Source organism: Phaethon aethereus, assembly GCF_964289735.1.
Source record: "Phaethon aethereus genome assembly, chromosome: Z".
NCBI classification, from domain to species: domain Eukaryota; kingdom Metazoa; phylum Chordata; class Aves; order Phaethontiformes; family Phaethontidae; genus Phaethon; species Phaethon aethereus.
In genome coordinates this window covers 32,821,355-32,843,375 of record NC_138577.1, presented here as the reverse complement: position 1 = coordinate 32,843,375, position 22,021 = coordinate 32,821,355, and the positions used below count along the sequence as shown (strand labels likewise).

Genomic DNA, 22,021 nt, shown 5'->3' with positions numbered 1-22,021 from the left:
AAATCTTAAGGAGGCCCCACAGTGAAAGTAACTACTCTGTTTCACTAACTCACTGCCACAAACTTTAAAAAAAGAACACTTAATTTTAAATACAAATCTGGATTTCAGGTCAGTTTGCAAGTTGTATATCCCCTTAATTGAACTTCTCTCAGCAAAAGTCCAAGAACAACAAGCATTGTACTTTGCAAACAATAATGCTAAAGAATAAGTAAAAACAACAAAAAACATGATTTGAACTAAAAAGAAACAAAACCTGCAACTTTACTGCTTTGAGATATGAGATTATCCCCAAGTTTTATGCCTGGAGGCAAAACCGAAGAGTTGTCTTGTCTGTAAATTTTTGTTAGACTTATTTCAAGAGCTGAATTATACAGCATAAGTACTCTGTTCTTATTAGAACAGATTAAATTAGGTAGCTCTGATCTCCTTCCAGTTCTCAGTAACTGGAATCATGTCCTCACCCCTTGCTGAGTGTGGAGCAATTGCACTTGTAATTCCTCCTTCCAAATAGTCTTATGTTGGGTATTACCACAGAAAGAAATAGGAGGTAACTTGGGCCACTTCATTACAAAATAGACTTGATGTGGTTTTGACAGGCCGTATCAGATACTGAGACATAGGCATTCTTTTTTGTGTACTGGAAGGAAGGTATAAGGTGATCATCTTAACAGCAAAGTGAGGAATTGTGAAATGGAGGGCATTTTCTAGATTTTTAATTCTGCTTTAAAAAGTTTCCAATTTATAGATACACTTATGACTGCATGAAAATTACACAGATGGAAAGAATAAAAGAGCAGCATTTAAAAGCAGTATGTTTAACTTTTTCATATTCAGAAACAAACTGAAGACACTGCTTTGTATAAGATGGTTTAATTTCTACCTGTTACCACTCTATCTTCAATTATATGAAGGGAATCTAATGCTTACTCAACAGAGAAAAAGAAGAGTAAGAAAAACTGGATAATATGTTTGCTTTCTCATTTTAAATGAAAATTTTCACATGGATGAGTAGGTTTTCTGGTTCTCCAAATTAAGAACAATTTGCTCCCTTTCCCTCAAAATACTTACAGCACATCACAGCCTATTACAGCTCTTTGCATATATTGCTGGCTGGCAACTGATTCAGACAGGCACATTAAAAGTTTCTGGGTTACATAACCACTCCTATGTTGTTATAGAGAGAAGCTATTTCTGCATCAACAATGAAAAAATTATAGAACGGTATTACCAAACACAAGCCCTTGTGCAACACACAAAACAGGGTGCTAAGTCACTATAATACTCAGTGTGAAAAGTCTAGAAGTCTTTTCTGTGCATCTCCATTTCAACAAGGAAATACACTGTCTTTTCATCTCTTAATCTCACCACATTTTAAGTCACTTTTTTGCATTGCCAAATAAGGCAAAGAATGGTGTTGTAGACTGACCATATATTAGATTTTATTTAAAAAAATAATTTCTCTCCCTATTGAAAATTTCAACATGTTCTCATAGTAACAAATATATCCTGATAAAGAAAACCAGCAGGATTCCTCAGTATGCAGATTGAGATAGGATATTTGCCACACAGATTTTACTTCCAGCAAAGGTAAGATGCACATGTGTACGTACATATGTCAATTACACACAGCAGACCAAGTACATTTTGTTCTGCATTCCAACACATCCTCTGAAAGAGGGATAGTCTTCTCATCCACCCATGTTGTCCCTTATATGATCCACTCGCTGAGCAAGATCCCTAAAGGTGGGACGCTGGGTAACATTATTGTTCCAGCATTCTTTCATGATAGCATAAATCTGGAAAAGAAACAAAGAAAATCTGTATTAGATAAACAGATGTTACAAATGGTTAATAGTTACTTTGAACCAGTCCAAAGAACATCTAACTTAACTTTATTCTTCCAAGCAACAGTAGCACAAGACTGTGCCTAAAGTCTTGCTATACCACTCAGTTTATCTGCTTGATCCCAATGACAGCAAAAAGTGAGAATAGCTAGCTTTGCAAAGGCCCTTATTATAAAAGAAGAGGTTTTTTGAAGTTAGTATGGAAATTCACTCAGCTAGTTTTTGAAACTTCAAGAGACTTATGTTATTTTGCTAAGTTTTTAGCTTCTTGCTTGCTTTTATTTTTTGGAAAGCTCAAAAATATTTAAGATGACAAACACTTTACAAGTCTGATCAAAAATCAGATTTACAAAGGCAGCAATTCTAAATTAAGCTTCCCTGCAATACTAACACACACTTCTCCACATTCATATATTAAAATCTTAGTTATTCTTCGTATATAATGAGAAATAAGCTAGAAAAGTTACTGTGCAAACTGAACCCACTTCTCGTAGAAGTAGATTTAAATGATTTTTGGAAGAGATTTCCATTACAATAGACATTTGGCAACAGTCTTCTCTTTTCCCAAACATGTACTTGATACTTGATCACAAAACAACTTGCCAAGATCCTCATGTGTACTCATCTCACTAATTTAATCCACATCATTGTTACCAACTTCTCATACTTTGAATATTTTTTTACACATTGCTTAAGAACAATCTGCACAGCACCCACGGAAAAAAGTAGCATCAGTTCTTTATTTTTCAGCAAAACTGAAACGCCTGCACTGACCAAGCTGCTTTAGACATGAGTCTCAAGCACCTTGTAAGCTAAGACATCTGGAAGATACAATATCTGTGATGACTGGCCTTTCAGGATCAAAACAGGAAGAGCACAGTTTCTGACAAGAGAGAGACATTTCTATCTGGCTTTGATAGCTGAAGAAATGTCAGACAGTGAAACCTTTGCGTTAGTTTGGATACAGTTGCAGTAAAACAGATTATGTATTATCTTACACATACGACATTCAGGTTATCTCCAAAAAGCCAGACCTTTGCAATTAAACAATTGTTGTACTCATACATATAATGCAAGAAAGGTTACTTGAGAGACTTCTCTTTTAATTCTCTATAGACTATTTCTTCCCTCATGGCTTCCCTGCTCCACCTGTACCATTCTTTCTCTTCTCTGCTAGACTACTTGACCCTGATTTCTCCTCTGTCTCCAGTTTTGAATGGATTATTTCTTGAACTATTGCCAAGTGTGCTTGATTTTAAAGGGGTGCAGCAACTGATCTGAGCTGGAAGTTATAAGTGTTAAAAAACATAACTATTTTATTTACATTCTTTCCCTACCGATTCACCTACCTAACCCTACCAGTTTGACTCAAGATGAAGTGCACTCTGCTCTGAAGAACACAGAACTACAAGAATTAGAAGTAGTATGAAAATATTTTTTAAAACATCTGGAGTATTAACTTTTTGTTAATACTGAATTAATTTGTATGCAGTGGGGATGGCTTCACATGCATACACACTTTAGTATCTACGAAGAACATGAATAGAAATCTGAGGGCCCTGAACATACACAATCTGATTCATATACTTAACCGTGTCTACAGTCTGCAGGTAGCACTTGGCTGAGAATGCTTGACAGTGAATAATACACATGATAAACATGGGTATTCCTATGCTTGAGGAGGGAAGAGCAAGAGAAGGAAAATAATCAAGATAAGGGGTTCTTTACATCTTGGAATTAAATGTGAAAAACCTTATGTAGATATTAAGATATTTCTGCTAAACGTTACAGCCTTCAAAAGAACCCAGAGCTCACAGCTTTGACCAAGAATCTCTGTATAGGACTTCCATGGAACAAGTTCTATATACTAATCTCACTGCCCTAATAAATTCATATTTTTGAAAGAGAAGTCTGAGTGCCCAAGTACAACAGTCAGTCATAATAGTCCTACTTCATATATTTATACAGACTACGTTCTAGGCTCCTAAGAGAATGCAATGTAAAGAATCAGAAATGTGATTATACTCATCATGCACCTCATAAAATAACAGCACAGCCATTCCATTTGTATAAATACTTTAGCAATCCATGCAGAAGGAAACACAAGGTTTGCATTTACCAGGTACTCACCCTGACTGATCACCTTTCAGACTATACTAACATATTAATACAATACTTCACCTCATCAGGGCATCCATCTGGTCTCGGTAGTCGTCCATTATTCTTCAAAAGCTCTATCAAATGAAATACAATCATCTGCCCTTGTTTGTCATTGCCAATCATGCGCATGAATTCCTGAAACAGAAGGTTGACTGTCATAAATAATTTTTAAAGGAAAAAAAAATACTGCAATCTCCTTACCAAAGGAAAATTCTTTATAAGAAGAATAAATAATACTAAGAATAAATAGAATAGTATATAACAATGATAAAATTATAAATTATGAGTCTATAGAATACATCAATAATTACATATTTTTTTGTCTGTGGATAAAAATAGGATGTTATATACTAAACTTAAAGCAATAACTGAAAAATCTTATTAGAAATGTTGGTGATCATCTGATGATTAACTAGCTTTAAAAGGATAAACCTCACAGCTAATTCTAAAGAGCTCCCTGAAAGAAACATAAAACCAAGATCTTGATGTTTTGAAAAATCCCAGCCAAAGAGAAAACAGGTATCATACTGATGTATTAAAAAAAAAAGATCAACAGGATTAATCAGTAACTACAGGCTAGAAACAGTAGTCTAATTAAAGCCAACAAAAATGTCTTAGATAAATCTTGCTATGCAAAAAACCTGACCCAAAAAGTAAATTAAAATCTCACTCAAATTGCCAGAGATGAAAAGTACTCAAGGAATTACTATTAACTGAACATAATTTCTAAGCACAACATAAAAGTATTTTCCTCCAATGATATATCATTTCTTTAATGATCCATGACATGAAAATGTGAAAGAACTGTTGGTTGAACGTGCAAATGGCCAAAGTTGGGAAAACAATGTATAATTAAAAAGACTATGACAGTTAAACAGACCACTTTGGCTAACTGGTAAAATTAATTTTTCTTGATGCACACCAATAGGGTAATCAACCTGATGAAGTAGTGAATGCACATGTAGAGTCAATTTATTCAAAGTATATTCCCCCTGAACCCATGACTTACTCTACCCACATTCCATTTCATAATCCTTCTGAAGAACTCTAGGTGTCTGCAATGTTTATGTTATTAGGCAGGAAGAGCTGCCCCTGCCTTGAGAGTTCTTTGATAGTAATCCAATACAATGGACTAAGCTAAGAGGTCCACTGAGGTCAATGCAGAGACCTTCCAAGTGCATTTTTGCCTGTCATCATCGTTGAGCTCTCAAAACTGTATTTGCCAGGACTGAGACACTGGCCAAGGGTGAGGACAGGTCCAGTAAATATATAAGGCTCAACTCTTCTCTGTGGGCCTCCAGAGGACAACTAGGTGTAAGCAAGATTGTGAATCACATTTCCTACCGAAGAACTGTTACTCATTGTACAAGTAGTATTTTACTCCACCCACTGTACATTTGTCTTTAAAGGTGTCCATCAACAGTCTGCAAAAGGCCACTCCCTTTCTTTCTTGAACTCAGTAAGTTATTAACTTGGGTTCTGGTAACATAACAAAATAACTTTAAGTTACCTTAATCAACTTAATGTATTTGTTTGGCTCAGCCTTAGTTCAGAATGGCATTAAAAATACATGTCATGTTGCAACAAAACAGCTGTATCTGGGATTACTCTCCACAAAGGACGACAAATAACAATCTACAATGAGAGATTTCTAAATCTTTTTCAAACAGTTAGGAGTTACAGGATGGGTAAGATTTGCACAGACTATTAGGTAATTTTCAGATCTCCCTTCTTATGGCTTGATACTAATACTTTTTAGCATGTTTATTCTTCTGATTGGATGCTGTCTCATAAACACTAACGTATCTCCAGAAAAGGATCAGTAAATGAATCTATCATGTATGTAAATATCAGCCTATTTACACAGAGGAACAATCTATATATTTTTTAAAATTTAAATAAACAAACAAAAAGCCTCTGAGAACTGTTAACTATGTACTTACAGCTGGTGGGCTTTTGCTCTTGTCAATATATGTGAAGAGTTCATACAAGACCACACCGAAACTCCACACATCTGAGGCCACAGAAAATTTGCTTTCTGTCAGAGATTCTGGAGCATACCTGCAACACAATGGTAAAAGGAATATTGTTGTGTGTCTTTTTGGTTTTGAAGATACTTCTTTTTAATAAGACTGATTTTTTTTTTTTCATTCGTAAGTGTTCTTTGTTCATAGGCATTAGCACATTCTCATTTCCTTCCACTACCTTCACTAGTAACTATTCTTTTAATAATAGTTAATTGGCATTGAAAACACTAACCACTTTAAACAAACACAGTTAGTGATAACTATATCCAAGTTTGTTTTTTCTCCAACAAAGCTGTAGATATTTTTCTTATCTATAGTGCAAGTAAAAAGACTTTGATGTGATAAGGCCTGGAAAGAAAAGACTACTACAGCCAGCAAGCATCCTTCCATCATTTTCAGTAAGCCTTGAACCATGTTCCAGATATGTCTGGACTTAAATTTTGCAGCTCCCAATAACATCTATTAAAATTCTTTTTGTATAATTTATCCTTTAAATATGACATTTTAGCAGTCCCTAAGGCAGACTAAAATATAGACTAAAATCACATGTACGGAATGGCATTTCTTTTCCTATCAGGACATAAAATACTTTTTGTCACAGTAATCCACCAGTGTATTTTCTATAGTATTTCTACAACTTTATAGAACAGAACTGAAGTATGTATTTTGTATTCTGAATACAGTCTACCAATTTCCATTTCATAATCATCAGTCTCCCACAGGCTACACGGTTTTCCTTTCCAAGTTAAGTGCAGCTCATTGGAGCATTACTGTATTTTGGAGTGCCTTAGACCTACTCTGAAAACTCAATGCCCAAATACAGACATCTACCTGATTATTCAACCCAGCACTTTATCCTTGCTAATTACAGTCTGTGGGACTTACCTCCACTTGGTCAGAGGGTCTATCCAACAGATCTCAGCTACAAGATATGAACAACTAGTGTTTAGGGAACTGCAAGGCCTAAAACATTGCAAGCATCATGCGGAGTGGGCCTTTCTGGGTTTGTTTTATCTTTGAATATCTCTCCTGTTGCATTCTATTTCTTTTAAACATTTAGTTTGTGTTTTGTTTTGTTTTTTAAATAGGTTTAAAAATCCTACAGTTAAACGCTGTTTTGTAAAGTCAAACATCATGCATATGACACTCACAGTGCTGGCAACTGACTTGGAGTTTGCACTTAAAAATTCCACAATATGTATAAGAATTGGCTGAAACAGAAAAAACTTAAAACATGCCATGATTTCATATACTAAAAGATGACTTACCAAAATATAGGGCTTTCACCAGGTTCTTTTACTTTGTAGTACTCCTTGTCTTGTGGCAAGACTTTTGTCAATCCAAAATCTCCAATTTTAACTCTGTTCTCATTCTCCACTAAGATATTTCTGGTTGCTAAATCCCGGTGAACATATCTTTTTGTACCCAGATACTCCATGCCCTAGGTGAAAAGTTGACAAACACAGTAGGAAATGAGTTACTTTTATCATTAAGTAGCTGCACTTTCCCTAAAGGGATGAATTAATCTCAAAGATAAAACCAAACACAGATTGTTACCAAAATCTGTGTGCTTGAACATCTGTCTTCTCTGAAGAGTTTATTTCCAAGTGCAGAGACTTCCCTTAACTGAAGGGAGATAGACTGAGCACCTCTGAGAGCCCAGTGTTTTTTGATTACATAACTGGATAGCTGTTACAGCTCCTTTCTGTAGCCAAATGCTGCTTGCCAGTGACAGACAGAAGGAAAACAAAATTTGGGCTAAGCTACACAATCCAGGGCAGATGACAAGACTGTCCTATTTACCCATTTAATTTAATCTTTTTTTCTTCACTTTGCATATCTGCTTTCCTGACTGCTTTATGAAACTTTATATTATGATTCTTTGAATTTGATAACTATTCTCTGACTGTATTCCCACCTGTGTCTCTGTTTCTCTTCTGTATGAACCATTATTCACCACAGTTCTGCTTACTGTCATATTTCCATGGGTTGCTGTAACAAAATGTTCGTTCAAAGCCATGTTGTCGTTTGCTGCTGCTGATCCCCTCTTACCAATGCACGTAATTCTTTTTGCTAACAACGAAATGTGGAAGGAGCCAGTGTGTGTAGTGGCATTACCAAAAAAAGAGGTCTTACTTAGCAATAAATGGTGGACAGAAGTTGACACTGCACAGTGTCAAGAGATACCCCAGTGATACATGAAAGGAAACGCAAAGCAAGCTGTCAGTTTCAGAGTGTTGTAAGAAAGCTTCTCACTTCTTCAACACAACTGAAAAGCAGTAAGTTATACTAAGAGCAGTAAGTTATACTAAGAGTACTATCTTACTAAGCCTAAGATGTCCTATACTAAGACATCGTTGAACTCAAGTTTTGAACATCAACGTTACACTATTAATGCCAGAAGATTTCTTACTCTCTTTTTTACTTTTAAGTGAGAAACCTCAGCAATAGTTTGACTCCAACGTCTAACCTTCCCCTCGGACTCGTTACCTCCTAGCACCACTGGGTGGCATCGCTGTTTACTCACATCCCATTCCAATGATACTCAAAAATGCCCTATTCTTCATCACCCGCTCATCCACTGCTATCCTGAAAAATACCAAACTTAACTTTTTCAAAGTGAGACTTCCAGGTTTCTGATAAAACCAGTCTATGTAAATACTATAACTTTTTATTTCTACTACATACTGTACTGAAAGCAGTCCTAAAGTTTCTCTGATGGTAGTAATCTTTCCTGTTACAGCAGGTATTTTCCAGGCTGAGAGAGATACTTAATTGAAATCATGAAAATTCCAAGTGGAAATCATAATCCTCTGGCACTATGTTAACAATGGAATTGAGTTTAATTATGTGATTGCAAAGTTTCTATCATTGAAGTTGGGCTTTCCAGCAAGGACACCTGAAGTACTTTAAGCATTAAGAGATGGAAAAATAAATTTATTCTTAGCCTCTTCTGCTATCAGGCAGCATTAACAAAATGCAGGGCCAAAAGAGCAAAAAAGGACATCGCAAAAATCAGATGGATGGAGAAGTTAACTTCTTTATTTGCCATTCTATTGTGAGGATTCTTTAAAGTTCAATATAGAGTTCTATTGCTTGCCACCAGACAAGCTGTGCTAATGGCACAAGCTGCACCAGCTGATAGCTGCATTAATTTGCATCTACAGAAACATGATCACCAGCAAATGTCATCTCTGAAAATGCTGCTTTTCATGGTATGAGATATGCATAAAAAACATGTTTTAAGTCACGAACCCTTTCCCAGTATAGTAAAAAGACGGCAATCAAGCAAACACACTCATCTTAACCCTCAGAAGCCTTTACTTCTCTCTCAAACATTTCAAAGAAGAGCAGCAAGGCAGAGGGAGAAAGATTTTGGTTAAAAACCCCAAAATAACAGAGTAACAGAAATGCACAGCAGAGACATCTGAGATGCTGAAAGAGCAAACATTGCAAGAGAAGCAAAAACAACTACAGGAAAGGGGGAAATGTGATCAGGTAGAAGAAGAAGGAAAAGCATTCAGATTCCATTTTCATAATATTAGGTACTCACCATGTTTTTAATTAAGTTGTTTTGAAATGATGTTGCAGATTAGAGTGAAATCTTAAAGTGATCAATATAGCCTCTGCTTTGTAGGTTGCACAGCAGCAACAGTGCAAAGCGAGACACATACGCTGTAATTCTTAGACTTCGCTTCCCTTAGAAGTGAGAAGATACTTCTTTAAGAGCAAGTCCTACATGTGGTCTTCCCACATTCTGATACTGTGGGTACCCATGCTTTGTCACATGAAAGCAGGATGTTTTCCCACTGAAGTATTTGCAGAAGGCATATCCTAGCTCCCTTCCTCTTGGTTGGTGCTTGGTACTTAAGCAGCAGTCATTTCATCTTCTATTTTGATTTTTCATCACTATCCTGAAGACCTTTAGTATTTCAATGCTTCTTTATATATATATGTGTATGTACACACACACACACACACTCTCTAAGAACCTCTTCCTTTGTACCTTGTGAATCTAATTCCTTTCCCAAAGTTTTCTGCCATACTTGCACTGACTGCAAAGGCCAAAATCCACCTTCCAGTCCTCCTACCAGATAGCTCTGTCTCAGACCAGGGTCCTGAGATATATTGCCACCACTGTTTCTTCAGGCACTGGATAAAGCTTTGGATACGGCCTGAAGACTTACATATGCAAGCTTCACAGCTTCTTATGAGAGTGAACAGGGTAGGCACCTTACGACCCTTTAGGTAGTAGGCTGAGATGGCCACAGAATAAAACATGTAAGTGGCTGCAGCCTTTTTGTGTTCAAACACCCCTGTTGCATTTTTACTCTATGAAATATTCACTGTGACCATCCTCCTAGATGGTGTTGAGTGTTAGGCTCTTCCAGCTCTTTGCTTGAAGGAAGATTGCTTTCAGTGACTTACCAGCACTGATAACAACAGTCATTTTGTTGCAGAAATAACATTGAGAGAATTTCTTATGCCCAATTACTAGAGAATGACTTCTTGTTTTGTAGACACAGATCAGAGGGCTTTTTAACCCTCTTTGAGTGGCTGGTCCCATGTTCAATCCTTCCTTTGCCTCCCTGGGGCGTGGGTTAAGGACATCACTAGGATGCTTCCTAGCCTGGTGCGGGCCCTCAAACTATTACCCATTACTGCTTTTCCATGTGGATGGTGATAAAGCTGCAATGCATAGTCCAAGGGTGATCAAAAGACACTTCAGTGACTTGGGATGGTTGGTAAGGGAATCTGGAGCACGGGTTTTTTTTTCCTCTCTCCTTCCAGTTGTGGGCAGCAACATTAGAAGAAACAGACAGGCCCAGTCTCTTAATACATGGCTCTGCTCTGTGACTGGTGTCACTGCCATAATTTTGAGTTTTTTGATAATGGGATGGCCTACATGGCACCTGGCTTGCTGTCATCAGATGGGATCCGCCTTTTTCAAAAGGGGGAAGAGGGTCTTCGCTTACAAGCTAGCTGGTCTTATTGACAGAGCTTTAAACTAGACTTGAAAGGGGAAGAGAGATAGTATTAGGCTTGCCTGTGACAAGGGATAACACGCCAAGGTTAGAAGGGGCAGGAAGCAGCAAAGGCCCTGAGCTTGTTTCTCTGAGACATGCTGGCTACACTGTAGCACACTTGAAGTCTTATGGAAATGAGCCAGGGGCTCCTGAGGTAATAGAAGCCAACAGGAAAACACCTGTGAAAGACCTCAAAGGAATTAAGGAGTGTTTTTCTAAGAGGGTGACATGGCTGACAGCCCAGCTGAAGTGCCTCTACACCAATGCACGCAGCACAGGCAACAAACAGGAGTTGGAAGCCACCATGCTGCTAGAGAGCTATGACCTGGCTGCCATTACTGAAACTTGGTGGGACAAATCCCATGACTGGCATGCAGCTACAGGCTGTTCAGAAGGGATGGAGGAGGAAGGAAGGTCAGAGGCGCTGTCTTCTGTGTCAAGAAATGGACAGATTATGAAGAGCTGTCTCTGAAGTATAGCCACAAGCAGCTTGAAAGCTTATGGGTTAGAATCAGAGACTGCAGCAACAAAGAGAATCTTGTGGTTGGTGTCTATTACAGGCTTCCCAATCAAGGGGAGTCTGTTGATGAAGCCTTCTTACTCCAGCTATAGAGACATTTGTGCTCGAAGGCTGTTGTCCTGCTGGGAGACTTCAACCACCCCAGCACCTACTGGAAAAGTAGCATGGCAAGCTGTAGGCAATCAGAAGACTCCCGGAGTGCACCAAGGATAACATCTTAAGCCAGGTAATAGACAGCCCTACCAGACGGGATGAGATACTGGACCTCACAGTCACCAACACAAGTGAGCCAATTGGTGACGTCAAGATTAGGTGCAGCTTGGGCTGCAGTGATCACGCACTGGTAGAATTCACAATCCTGAGGGATACGGGGCAGGCGAAGAGAAGAAATTTATCACAGCGAGGGTGGTGAAACACTGGCACAAGTTGCCCAAAAAGGTGGTAGATGCCCCATCTCTGGAAACATTCAAGGTCAGGTTGGATGGGGCTCTGAACAACCCGATCTAGCTGAAGATGTCCCTCCTCATTGCAGGGGGGTTGGACTAGATGACCTTTATAAAGGCCCCTTCCAACCAAAACTATTCTATGATTCCATGAAGAGACTGACACTTGCCATAGACTTGTGAACGTTTTCTGTTTTCCAGCCTCATTGCACATAGCTTGCCCATTCAGGAGGTTTTGCTGGAGACTACCCACATAGCCTTTCTTCAGTGAAGCACATGAATGGGTGAGATCAGCTGCTAAAGCTGCATGCAGCATCCTTCCGTACATGACTCAGGTTCAGTAGCTAAAACGTTTGCTGAGTCAGCCCAGTTTCAAATGGAACTATCAAGCTAGTTCACCAGGTGAAAGTTTGAATGCCTGGAGAAGATCTCAGCTCTTGCAGAGGCTCTCTTGCCTGATTCTTGCCAGGGCTTTTCTGCGGATATTGTAGAAGGAAAGTTTTCTGCTCTGAATGTGGCAGGGCACAATTACCAGACATAGTATGTGTGGGCTACAAACCCTGAAGACTACTCATTGACTTTAAGTAACCTACTGTTTCCATGCCTTTGATGTGGATATTGGGGAAAGCAACTCAAAAATATTTCTGTTACACACCTTCAGGGTGTAGGGGAAAGTGTGGGGTTTTTTTCCTCTTCTCCCCCCACGCCATATTTTTTTTCTTTCCCCAAACTACTGAAAATGCAACGAAATCTAAAGTGCCTGTAGTTTCTGTATCTAAAGCACAATAACAAAATAAAACTAGGATAGTCATAAGCTATGAGGAAATGAGATACCACAAAAAGTATATGTTTGCCCCTCTTTTCAGAATTTTATGAAGGATGTTCAGTACCAACCATTGAGACTAGCAAGTGATTTATTACAGCTTTGGGCACTTCTATGGCCTCTAGTTCCTCATGCAGAAATCAGATATCTTTGGTCTTTCTGCTAAATAAGCTAATATTATTTACATTTTTAAAGTAAATTTCTTAAAAATACACATACTGTTATGGTGGTTTTGTAGAAGAATGTCTAAGTTCTGAAAAATCAGTTACAGTATGTCATGAACAGTTTGCTTGGATGAGTATATTTTACTTCAGTTCTTATTAGGGAGAAATAAGGTTTTAATTCTTTTGAACAAAATATAAGCTAAGCAAACTATAAAACACATGAAAAATAAATGGAATATATTCTGCCTCAGTCAGCAGACTGGCCAGTCTCAGCACCCTGTATTAAGACACTCAGAGGTCTGTCCAGTTCTTGAGTACATGAATATGTATTGCAACTTTTTTTAGGGTTATGTGGTGCTAGCAGCCCGACAGTATTATGAAAAATTATAAAAAAGATACACAACAACAACCAATGATGGTTGTTTTGCAACAGATGAGACCAAAGGGACAAAAAATTGTTGAAAAATATCAATCATATGAAATTTCCTACCTTGCATATCTGAGACGCATACAGCAAAAGCTTCTTGTGGTCCAGCCTCTCCTTGTGTTTCTGCAGATAATCTCGTAAACTTCCGTATGGTAAGTATTCCATAATTAATCTTAGATTCCTACGACCTTTCACAACAACAACAAAAAAATAGATTTGATTTTCAGTAATTTTCCAATGACAAGTTTTGAAATATAAATATTTACAAATACCTATGAACAAAAGTAATAGAAAATAATCTTAATACCAAAAAAATAATTTATTTTATGTACATCACTATGCAATTCTTCATATATTTGTTAACTGCATGTGTTCACTAAACACCATTTATTTAAACAAAACAATAATGTGGATATGTTTGGTATACAGAGCATCACTAATCAAAATTATACTTTAGCTACTATTGCTAAAGCAAAGCAAAAGTGCCACATGTGTATATCTGCATTTATGCAACATTATTCTTTTTACAGCAAGATCCTGGGCAGAAGCCATGCTTTCATTCATCAACTTTAACAGCATGAACAATTCACTCACATCCATTTCTGAAACTTCTTCCTGCCTAGTCTTTTACTGTATAGGCTGTACAAGAACTGGTAATATCCACTCTAGGACTTTACATTGAACAAAAACCAACAGTTGCAAAATGGTTGCATTTTCCTACTTAACCCTAAATTCTTTTCTAGGAAGATTTTTATGCTTTAAGATAAAGAAACTGAGTAGCCAGTCAAAATAGTACTTTCTCTAAATCAATCAAATTATGCAATGAGTTAACTGAATAAAATGTCCACCTTGTACGGAGAAGTAGTATGTGACAGACACTACTTCCTTTGGTTTGTAGTCTCTAAGTTCTGGTAAAGTTAGGACAAGTCAGTGACTTTCATAAACACTTACCTCTCTGAATTTCTCAGTATGCATACTTAAATGTACACCTGAATTCAATATAGCACATACCTGCACTGTAGCATACTCCTTTGTATTTAACAATGTTATCATGCTGCAGAGACTTAAGTATTTCAATTTCTCTTTCAAAGTCCCTAAGGTGCTCTTCTGTGCTATGTTGCAGCTTTTTCACCGCCACCACCTCCCCAGTATTATCCTGCAGGGGGTCATACCGGCACATCTCAACACTGCCAAAATTTCCCTGGATCACAAACAGAAATACTTGAATTAAAAACAAGTCCACATCATTGTCTCTTTCTTAGTGCTTGTTCATGCTGCTTCAGTGCTTGCTGTAGTAGCATTAAGGTGACCACAATTAATTATTTAAGTGAAATGCCACAAAACCTCCCCGAGAGAAAAAAAAGAGTGCAGGATCACAGGTAACAGTTCTGTAATATGGAAACAAACAGCGCAGGAGTAAAGAAGGACAAGGAGAGGGGGTGATGTCCATTCATTTTCTCCCCTTTCTTCACATATTTCCACTTTCACTTCCAAACTGTTAGTTGGGATACTCCTTTTCCAGCACTTGCAGAACCCCCTACATTTAGGTTCCTCGTGGCTCTTAATGTTTCTCTGTTTCTTGGTGGTTCCTCCCCCATTTGTTTCAACGTTCTACCTTCTTCCCTTTCTCTGTTTGTATTTTCTTTATCTTCCTTTATGCAGCCATCACCTACCACTCTGTTCCTCTCCCTATGCTACCATTCATAGTCAACAATGAACCATCTCCAAATAGAAGTAGTTCTGCTACTTTGCTTTCAGGCTTGCTTTCACTAATACTTGAAGTCAAAGGAATATATAGCTATCATGCCAATAAAAAACATAAACCATTCTGGAAAAATAGTACTTGGATGAATATCTGCCAGCTGCACTTGGTCGTCTGTCTAGGCATGCTTTCAACACAGCCAGACTGCAAGGACTTGCAAAACTAGTAATCAAATGCTGATTTATAAAGCTTAAGAAGTTCAAGACCTACATATATCTCAAAAACTTTACTGAATTTAGGGAATTCAGACTTCTCAGACTATGCATGCACAAAAAACCCCAACCCTACTAGTTCTAAGCAAGACTGCTCTGGAGCTTTTTAAATTGAATACCAAGTATAAAAAGAAAAAGAAACACAAAAAAAAGATTATGTCAGAGGCAGCTCTGCATTACTGAAAAAGATATTAGCCTATTGGTGTGACTGGATTCATTGTACAGATCAGCTACCTTTCTTCTAATGATATTGTGAAACCGGAAAAAGATCTAAAAGGAACCGCATGTTGTGGTCAGATATGACTGAAATTATTAATTTCTGTAACAGAAGTTTCAATGTAAATAATGTATATGGGGTCATTGGAAGATAACTGAAAAAGACACTTCTTTCCTAGGCAGTTAGAGAATTTCAAAACATCTTACCTTGCCAAGTTGCTGTAAAAACTTAAGATGTCTTTCTTCAAATTGTGTTGGGTCCCGATCTTCAAAAGCACCAGAAAATCCAAGTGCTCCAATTCTCATATTTGGCAACATATCACTTTCCGTCAATAGCTCATAATCTGAGGTCCAGGAGGAAAAAGGGAAGACAGAAAGGGAACAGGAGGCACAGAGAAGCAAATAGGAGACTAAAGAAACTTATTACAATCACGGCATGTTCCACCTTTGCTTGGCATACCCCAAGCTCAGTAGAATATTAACAACCACCTTAATTTCTATATAGTAATTTGCAGTCAAAGATAGTGGTGTATTACAAAAAAGTCAAATCACTTGTCTTGACCTGTAGCAAGTCTTGCTTTAATTTCCCAATTTTTCCTTTTTGCAGGTCTATTGTACCTAAAATTTAGCAACTATCGTGCAACATCTCCACTACTGCACAGGGAGGAAACGTAAACTTTTTAAGGGCTTGTGATAACATGCATCTTCCACTTGGAAAAAAGCAAGATACCTATTTACTGTATCAAGAGAAAAAAGACCATCACAAACATAACATACTTGGTTGAGAGACTAGAATGTTCGGGACAGACAAACTAGAAAACTGCTTTGAATGATAATGCTAACTTTGAATGTGTTCTCTTTTAGAACAAACTAAAAAGCAGTAACGTATAAACTTAGTTTACTTGGGCTGCTTTGGAGAGTGATTGTGAATCAACATACCAAAGAGTAAGGCACCATATGAAAATGAATGAATATTAATTAAGGTTCTTTTTGTCTAGTGTGTTGTTGTACCACAGACTCACCTGGAGTGAACAAACTATTCAAGTCACGAATAATTGCTCTAAATGAAGGCCTGAAATCTGGCTCATAATCCATACAGTTGTTTATAAGGTTTGCTAGTTCTGTCCAGTTGGGAGCAGGAAGCTGGTGCCTATCTTCATAAAACTGTAGTTTCTATAATTAAATAGATAAAAACCATTTTAATATACAACCGTGAAGAGTTGCAGAAGCCTTAACACTCTCACCAGGGCAGCCAAAAAATACAGCTCTCAACCTAGACTTGTTATATCACTGGTCATACATCTGGCCAATTTACGTCAAAAGCCAAGGCTGACAATGTAGCAAGACTGACATAATTTAGAGTAATCAGTTCAGAAATTCCCAGTCAGTCACTGGTGGAAGATAAGAAAACAGAGAAAGATAAATGTAAAGATGGTATCTCCTTTGTTGGTAATTTCATAAAACCTCACTGGATGGGTCCAGCAGAAAATTCTATCCACCTGAGCTGGCTGAGCTCCTCCAGTTGTAAAAAGCTTCATGAGTATTATGAAAGAATGTGGATTAGTACAACAGAGAGGGTAACTTCTGAACTACCCAGATGTCTATAAGCTAGGTCTGGGTAGACCTTTGAGTTTATTGTAAGAGCTAATTACAACACCTGAGAAATCAGATCAGACTTTGTGAAAAGGTAACAGTCCATTTATAAAAATAATACTACAAATCTTTTTGTAGCATAGTAAAGGAAATAATGGTTTTGCTTCCAATTAAGGAAGCAAATAAATAATTACTATTTTTCTGGGATGTGTTCCTCCCACCCCATCCCACCCCTGGCCCCAGTTGAGACAAAGTTAGCATTTCTGATGTAGCTAAAATTGGTCTGCAACACACAAATCTTACAGTATTTAAGATGTTCAATTACTAGAATAATGCAAATTAAAATCCATGTACATTGTCAGGAATACTTTTTGTTTAAAGTGCAACAGAAGCAACAAAGCAACAGAAACATGAACAAGACAATACTGCCAATGCTGTATTTTGTCCCCATAAAAATAAAAAGCAACACAAAACCAAGCCTCAAATCATCACTTTTGATCATTACCTACCAGTAAAAGTGTGCTTTTCCCACAGCGGTCATGGGTCACACCACCTTACATACTGATATAGTTACAACAGCAAATGTTTTAAATTAGAAGTGTCCCAAGAACTGTTATGACTGCGGACCCAGTAACACTTACTCTTGAACAATCCAGTGCACTCAGAGGTTTGTCTCCTCCACTGCAGATTTCCCACAAAGTAGTACCAAAACTCCATTTGTCTGTGGCCAGGCTTAATTGTTTGGGATTCTCAATACATTCAGGTGGAACCCATGGTATTCTCTCAAGAAGAACTGTGCAATCACACAAAGGAAGCAACATGTTAAGATGGATAATAAAACCATAGAAGTCTATAACATATTTGATTTAATAAAACTGACTTTAGTATACATAGGTATTTCATTCTGTAATGTGCTTATAATACCTTTCCAAGTTTTTATTACTCCCTGAAAAAATAAGCTACAGAATACATACAAAAAGAATATTTATGAATCAGAATGGAGAACCATTAGTTTTATTGTAAAGTGAGTCTAATGTTATAAAACTGCCTTAACATCATTTCCACTTTATATTTTTGCTCCGACTTCTGTTATTTTCCCCAATGTTTCCAAGATTTAGTAGCTACCACAAAGGAACTAGATGGGAAAGAGCAAAGAGTACTTTGCTAGCGGTTGGCACATTATGGCATAGCAAGAGGCACCGTAGGAATTTCACACTATTTGATTTTTAAACTTTTGATACTGATTGTAGTAACAAGTTAAAAGATGGTACTGTACTGATGTAGATGAGAGCTCCTTAAAATGAGATCTTGTAAGATTAATGTAGGCTTCTTATTTAAAAGGGAGAGTTTAAATAGTTCATTAGAAAATAATGACACTGCATTGCTTATAGTCTCTTAGATGCATTATTTCTTTTGACATGTATAAAATCATCAAGTATAAAGTGTGTTCATTTTTCCAAAATGATTTAAAAGACTAGATAAAGATTAGTATGTTTAATTCAGTTTCATTAGCATAACAATCTTGCACACACTTTTCATTTCCTTCATTTTGCTGTTTATAAAGCATTAGAACAGCCTCAAAAGGCAAATGATAATCCAGTATCTTTAGCATCATCAAGTGGCTTCAGGTATTCACCAAGAAATGCACTGAAAATGATTTTCAGCTGCCAGGCAGCACTGTCAAAAGTGCATTTACTTTCAACTCTGAAAGTTTCTCCAAGCTATAAAATACAATTTAATCTTGATCAATAATAGGAGACTAAGTCCAGCAGCTACCTGCAGATGCAACAGACTTACTCATGGTACATTATAGCATACTAACAGTACTACCAGTGGAAAAAAAAAGGTGAGAATGAGAACAGCAGGAAAAAAACCCTCACACAACGTAGAGTTGTGGCTTTATTTCCTGTAGCTATTTGCTGATAAAGAAGATACACTCAAAACTGTTGACTAGGACTGCAGAGATTATTTTAAAGTGACGGATGAAGGAACTTACTACAACAGAAACACCTTAGAAGGTCGTCAGAAGAAAAAAAACCTCAAACTTATTTTTCAAGTCAGAAGCATTAAACAAGAAAGCTGACACAAAGACTTACTATCTCTTGGCAAAACTGTAATACTAATGCCAGGATCACTTAGTTTTATAAACGGAAGGTTTCCAGACTTCCTGTCTTCCTCTCTGATAAGCAAGATGTTTTTTGCACAGACATTCCCATGAACAAGGCCTTTATCCTCCTATGAACAGAAATGCATCTTTCACATACTGACAAAAAATTCCTATGGTTGAAAAGGTATTTAAAAACCAACACTTTACAGCATGAAGATAACATCATCAGAGAAAATACTGATCGTAGATTAAGTTGATCAAATCTCAGACATTTCATGAGTTCCTCTCAAAGTTACAGTTTCTAGCCAATTTTCATTTTAATTATCTACCTAAAGTTTCAAGTTTAAAACTATTTGATGTACTTTAACTCAGAAGAATGCTGATGCATCAGTATGATCCATTTAAAATGAATATAAGAACATATAAACTGTTAAAAGGGAAGATTCATCTAATACCATATTGTGTCTCGAATAATGCTCTTGATGTTAAATTACGCAGAATGTAATGTTGGGACCTAAAGCACAAAAAGAATGTACTAGCAGTTTGAACAGTACAATGTTTTCCCCTCCCAGTAGTTAACTACTAACACTACCAGGAAATATTTTAAGTTCAGCTGAGGTGATCATGAGCTGAGGTGGGAAAACCGGGAAGGACTGATTCTGGGGTAAGGGGGAAAAAAAATAATTACTGGAAACGTGGTTTTATTCCACACCAAAACATAAAGTATTAAAAAAAGAACGGGAAATTCAATTACACTTCAGTTACATTTTGTGCAAGACAGAAATATCTGTTCTTGGCTATCCACTATCTGGTATATGGCCAGCCTATTTTCAAATACCCTCTAGAGTTTCAAGTAGTAGGGTAATAGCTCAGTCATTCTACATGTATTAGCCTGAAACACTTAAACTCAGCCATTAACAAAACTGAAGAATAAACTACTTACCAGAAAATGCATGGCTAATGCCAACTGTTTGGCTACTTCCAGCTTCCACAAGATATTGATAACATTTTTGTTCTTTTTCAAATATGTGTCCAAGGATCCAAATTTTACATACTCTTGTACAAGGATGTCTGATTTAAAATGGTTTAAAAAAAAAGTAACAATTAAAACCAACATGAAATAATGGAATTTCAGGACAGATTCATTACTCTAGTACTACCCATCTATTTCTTTGATATCTTGCTGGTGAACTAACTATAAATTTGAAGCTATATGACATCTGAGTATTGCCACAAATATTCTATGTTCTTTATATTTCTTCAGGGTGTGGCAGTTAGCCTAATTTCTTCTCAAATGCAAAATTACTACATTTAATCATATTTACAGAATAGGTTTCCACTTTAACAAATCCAGTGAGCATCCTTCCACCCTCAGTTGAAAGGCACAATAAATAACATGACTTCTCATAAAGCAAAATAGTATACAGCAATATCAATTGAGTCAAATAATATTCAAATCATTAATTTCATAGTTGTTTACAGCCTATATTCTTAGTGAAAAATATGATGCTTTCCTGACAAAAGACAGTCTTTTTGAAAACCAACTAATATTTGCACTAAAAAAAAATTGGTGTATATATATGACAATATATATGACATATGCCTTCAAGCATCCAGCAAATAACTGAAGAAACACGATCTATTTCATAATACTGCACAGATTTCATCAGTTTCAATACAACAATTTCAAACTGCATGACTGAACTCTTGCCTTCAGCTGCAAGATGCTCACATTCCCGTGCTTCTCATTTAGACTCTAAAGACACTAGAAAGTACTGGTATTGTATTTGGTTATAACAAATAAAGTGATTTTTATAATAAATTCATTTTGTAGTCAGCAAACTTTTTTTTTTACTATTATGTGAAGCAATTTTCACCAAATCTGTACACCAAGTATGTAACCCACAGAAAAAATAAGAGTACCTCTTCCTGTTTCTTAGTAACTGCCTCTTACTAAACTGTAATAAGTCTCTTGCCTTCAGAAATAGAACTGTCTAGAGAGGGCAACTGTGATATAAAGGAGAAATAAGTAACCATATACATCTTGAGATAATTTTTTTTTTAATTATATACGTGGCCTACCTGAAATTTTATATATACTCCCCATGCATGATATAGTGAATAAACTAGAAAAAACACTCTTGGGCATTTTTGCGAAGAAAATTGTGTAACAAGTTCTTGGCCAAACATGGTGCCGTCCCTTTTCTAGCCTCCTAAGAAAAGCAGCTCCTGATACAGAATCCACACTCCCTTTCACAAATTCCTTCTCTCAGTGCAGGCAAGCATCTACGTAATATGCTTATACAGTTATTATAGAATGCTTCCTTTTGTTACAAATGTCTAATCACATTAAAAAAATGGTTTTAGGGCAAACTAACATTTCTGCCCAAAAACTGAATGAAGAGGAAAAACTGGCAAAGTGAGACCCAGTAGTGCATATTCGAAGATAGCACGCATAGGTATATGACAACCATCCAAAATTAAGATTTCATCACAAAATGTTATAAATGTATTTCAGATGTTCTTAAAAAAACCCTTATTAACATATAGTCACAATGCAGTTGACAATGCAAAGATTTTACCTTTAACATTTTGTGGTGTTTTTGTTGAAATACTGGGACCTCATGTTTTCAGATGGGATCTCTAAAGCAAACTTCCCAAAGCTATATTTGCGTTCCAAAGTCAGCACATGCGTG

The 22,021-nt window shown here is 36.8% G+C and overlaps 1 protein-coding gene across 1 annotated transcript in view; it reads right to left on the bottom strand.

The window, feature by feature from the left end:
* Positions 1-1,592: 1,592 nt before the first annotated feature.
* JAK2 (Janus kinase 2) overlaps positions 1,593-22,021 on the bottom strand; it is a 47,634-nt gene continuing 27,205 nt past the window's right edge. Inside the window, exons 13-23 of the mRNA XM_082013642.1 lie at positions 20,269-20,396; positions 19,315-19,453; positions 17,860-18,011; positions 16,648-16,798; positions 15,833-15,969; positions 14,447-14,636; positions 13,499-13,623; positions 7,300-7,472; positions 5,948-6,065; positions 4,026-4,139; positions 1,593-1,796 (exon numbers count right to left, since the gene is read on the bottom strand). Coding sequence (XP_081869768.1) covers positions 1,689-1,796; positions 4,026-4,139; positions 5,948-6,065; positions 7,300-7,472; positions 13,499-13,623; positions 14,447-14,636; positions 15,833-15,969; positions 16,648-16,798; positions 17,860-18,011; positions 19,315-19,453; positions 20,269-20,396 — 1,535 coding nt within the window. The 3' untranslated portion in view covers positions 1,593-1,688. The remainder of the gene's footprint in view (positions 1,797-4,025; positions 4,140-5,947; positions 6,066-7,299; positions 7,473-13,498; positions 13,624-14,446; positions 14,637-15,832; positions 15,970-16,647; positions 16,799-17,859; positions 18,012-19,314; positions 19,454-20,268; positions 20,397-22,021) is intronic.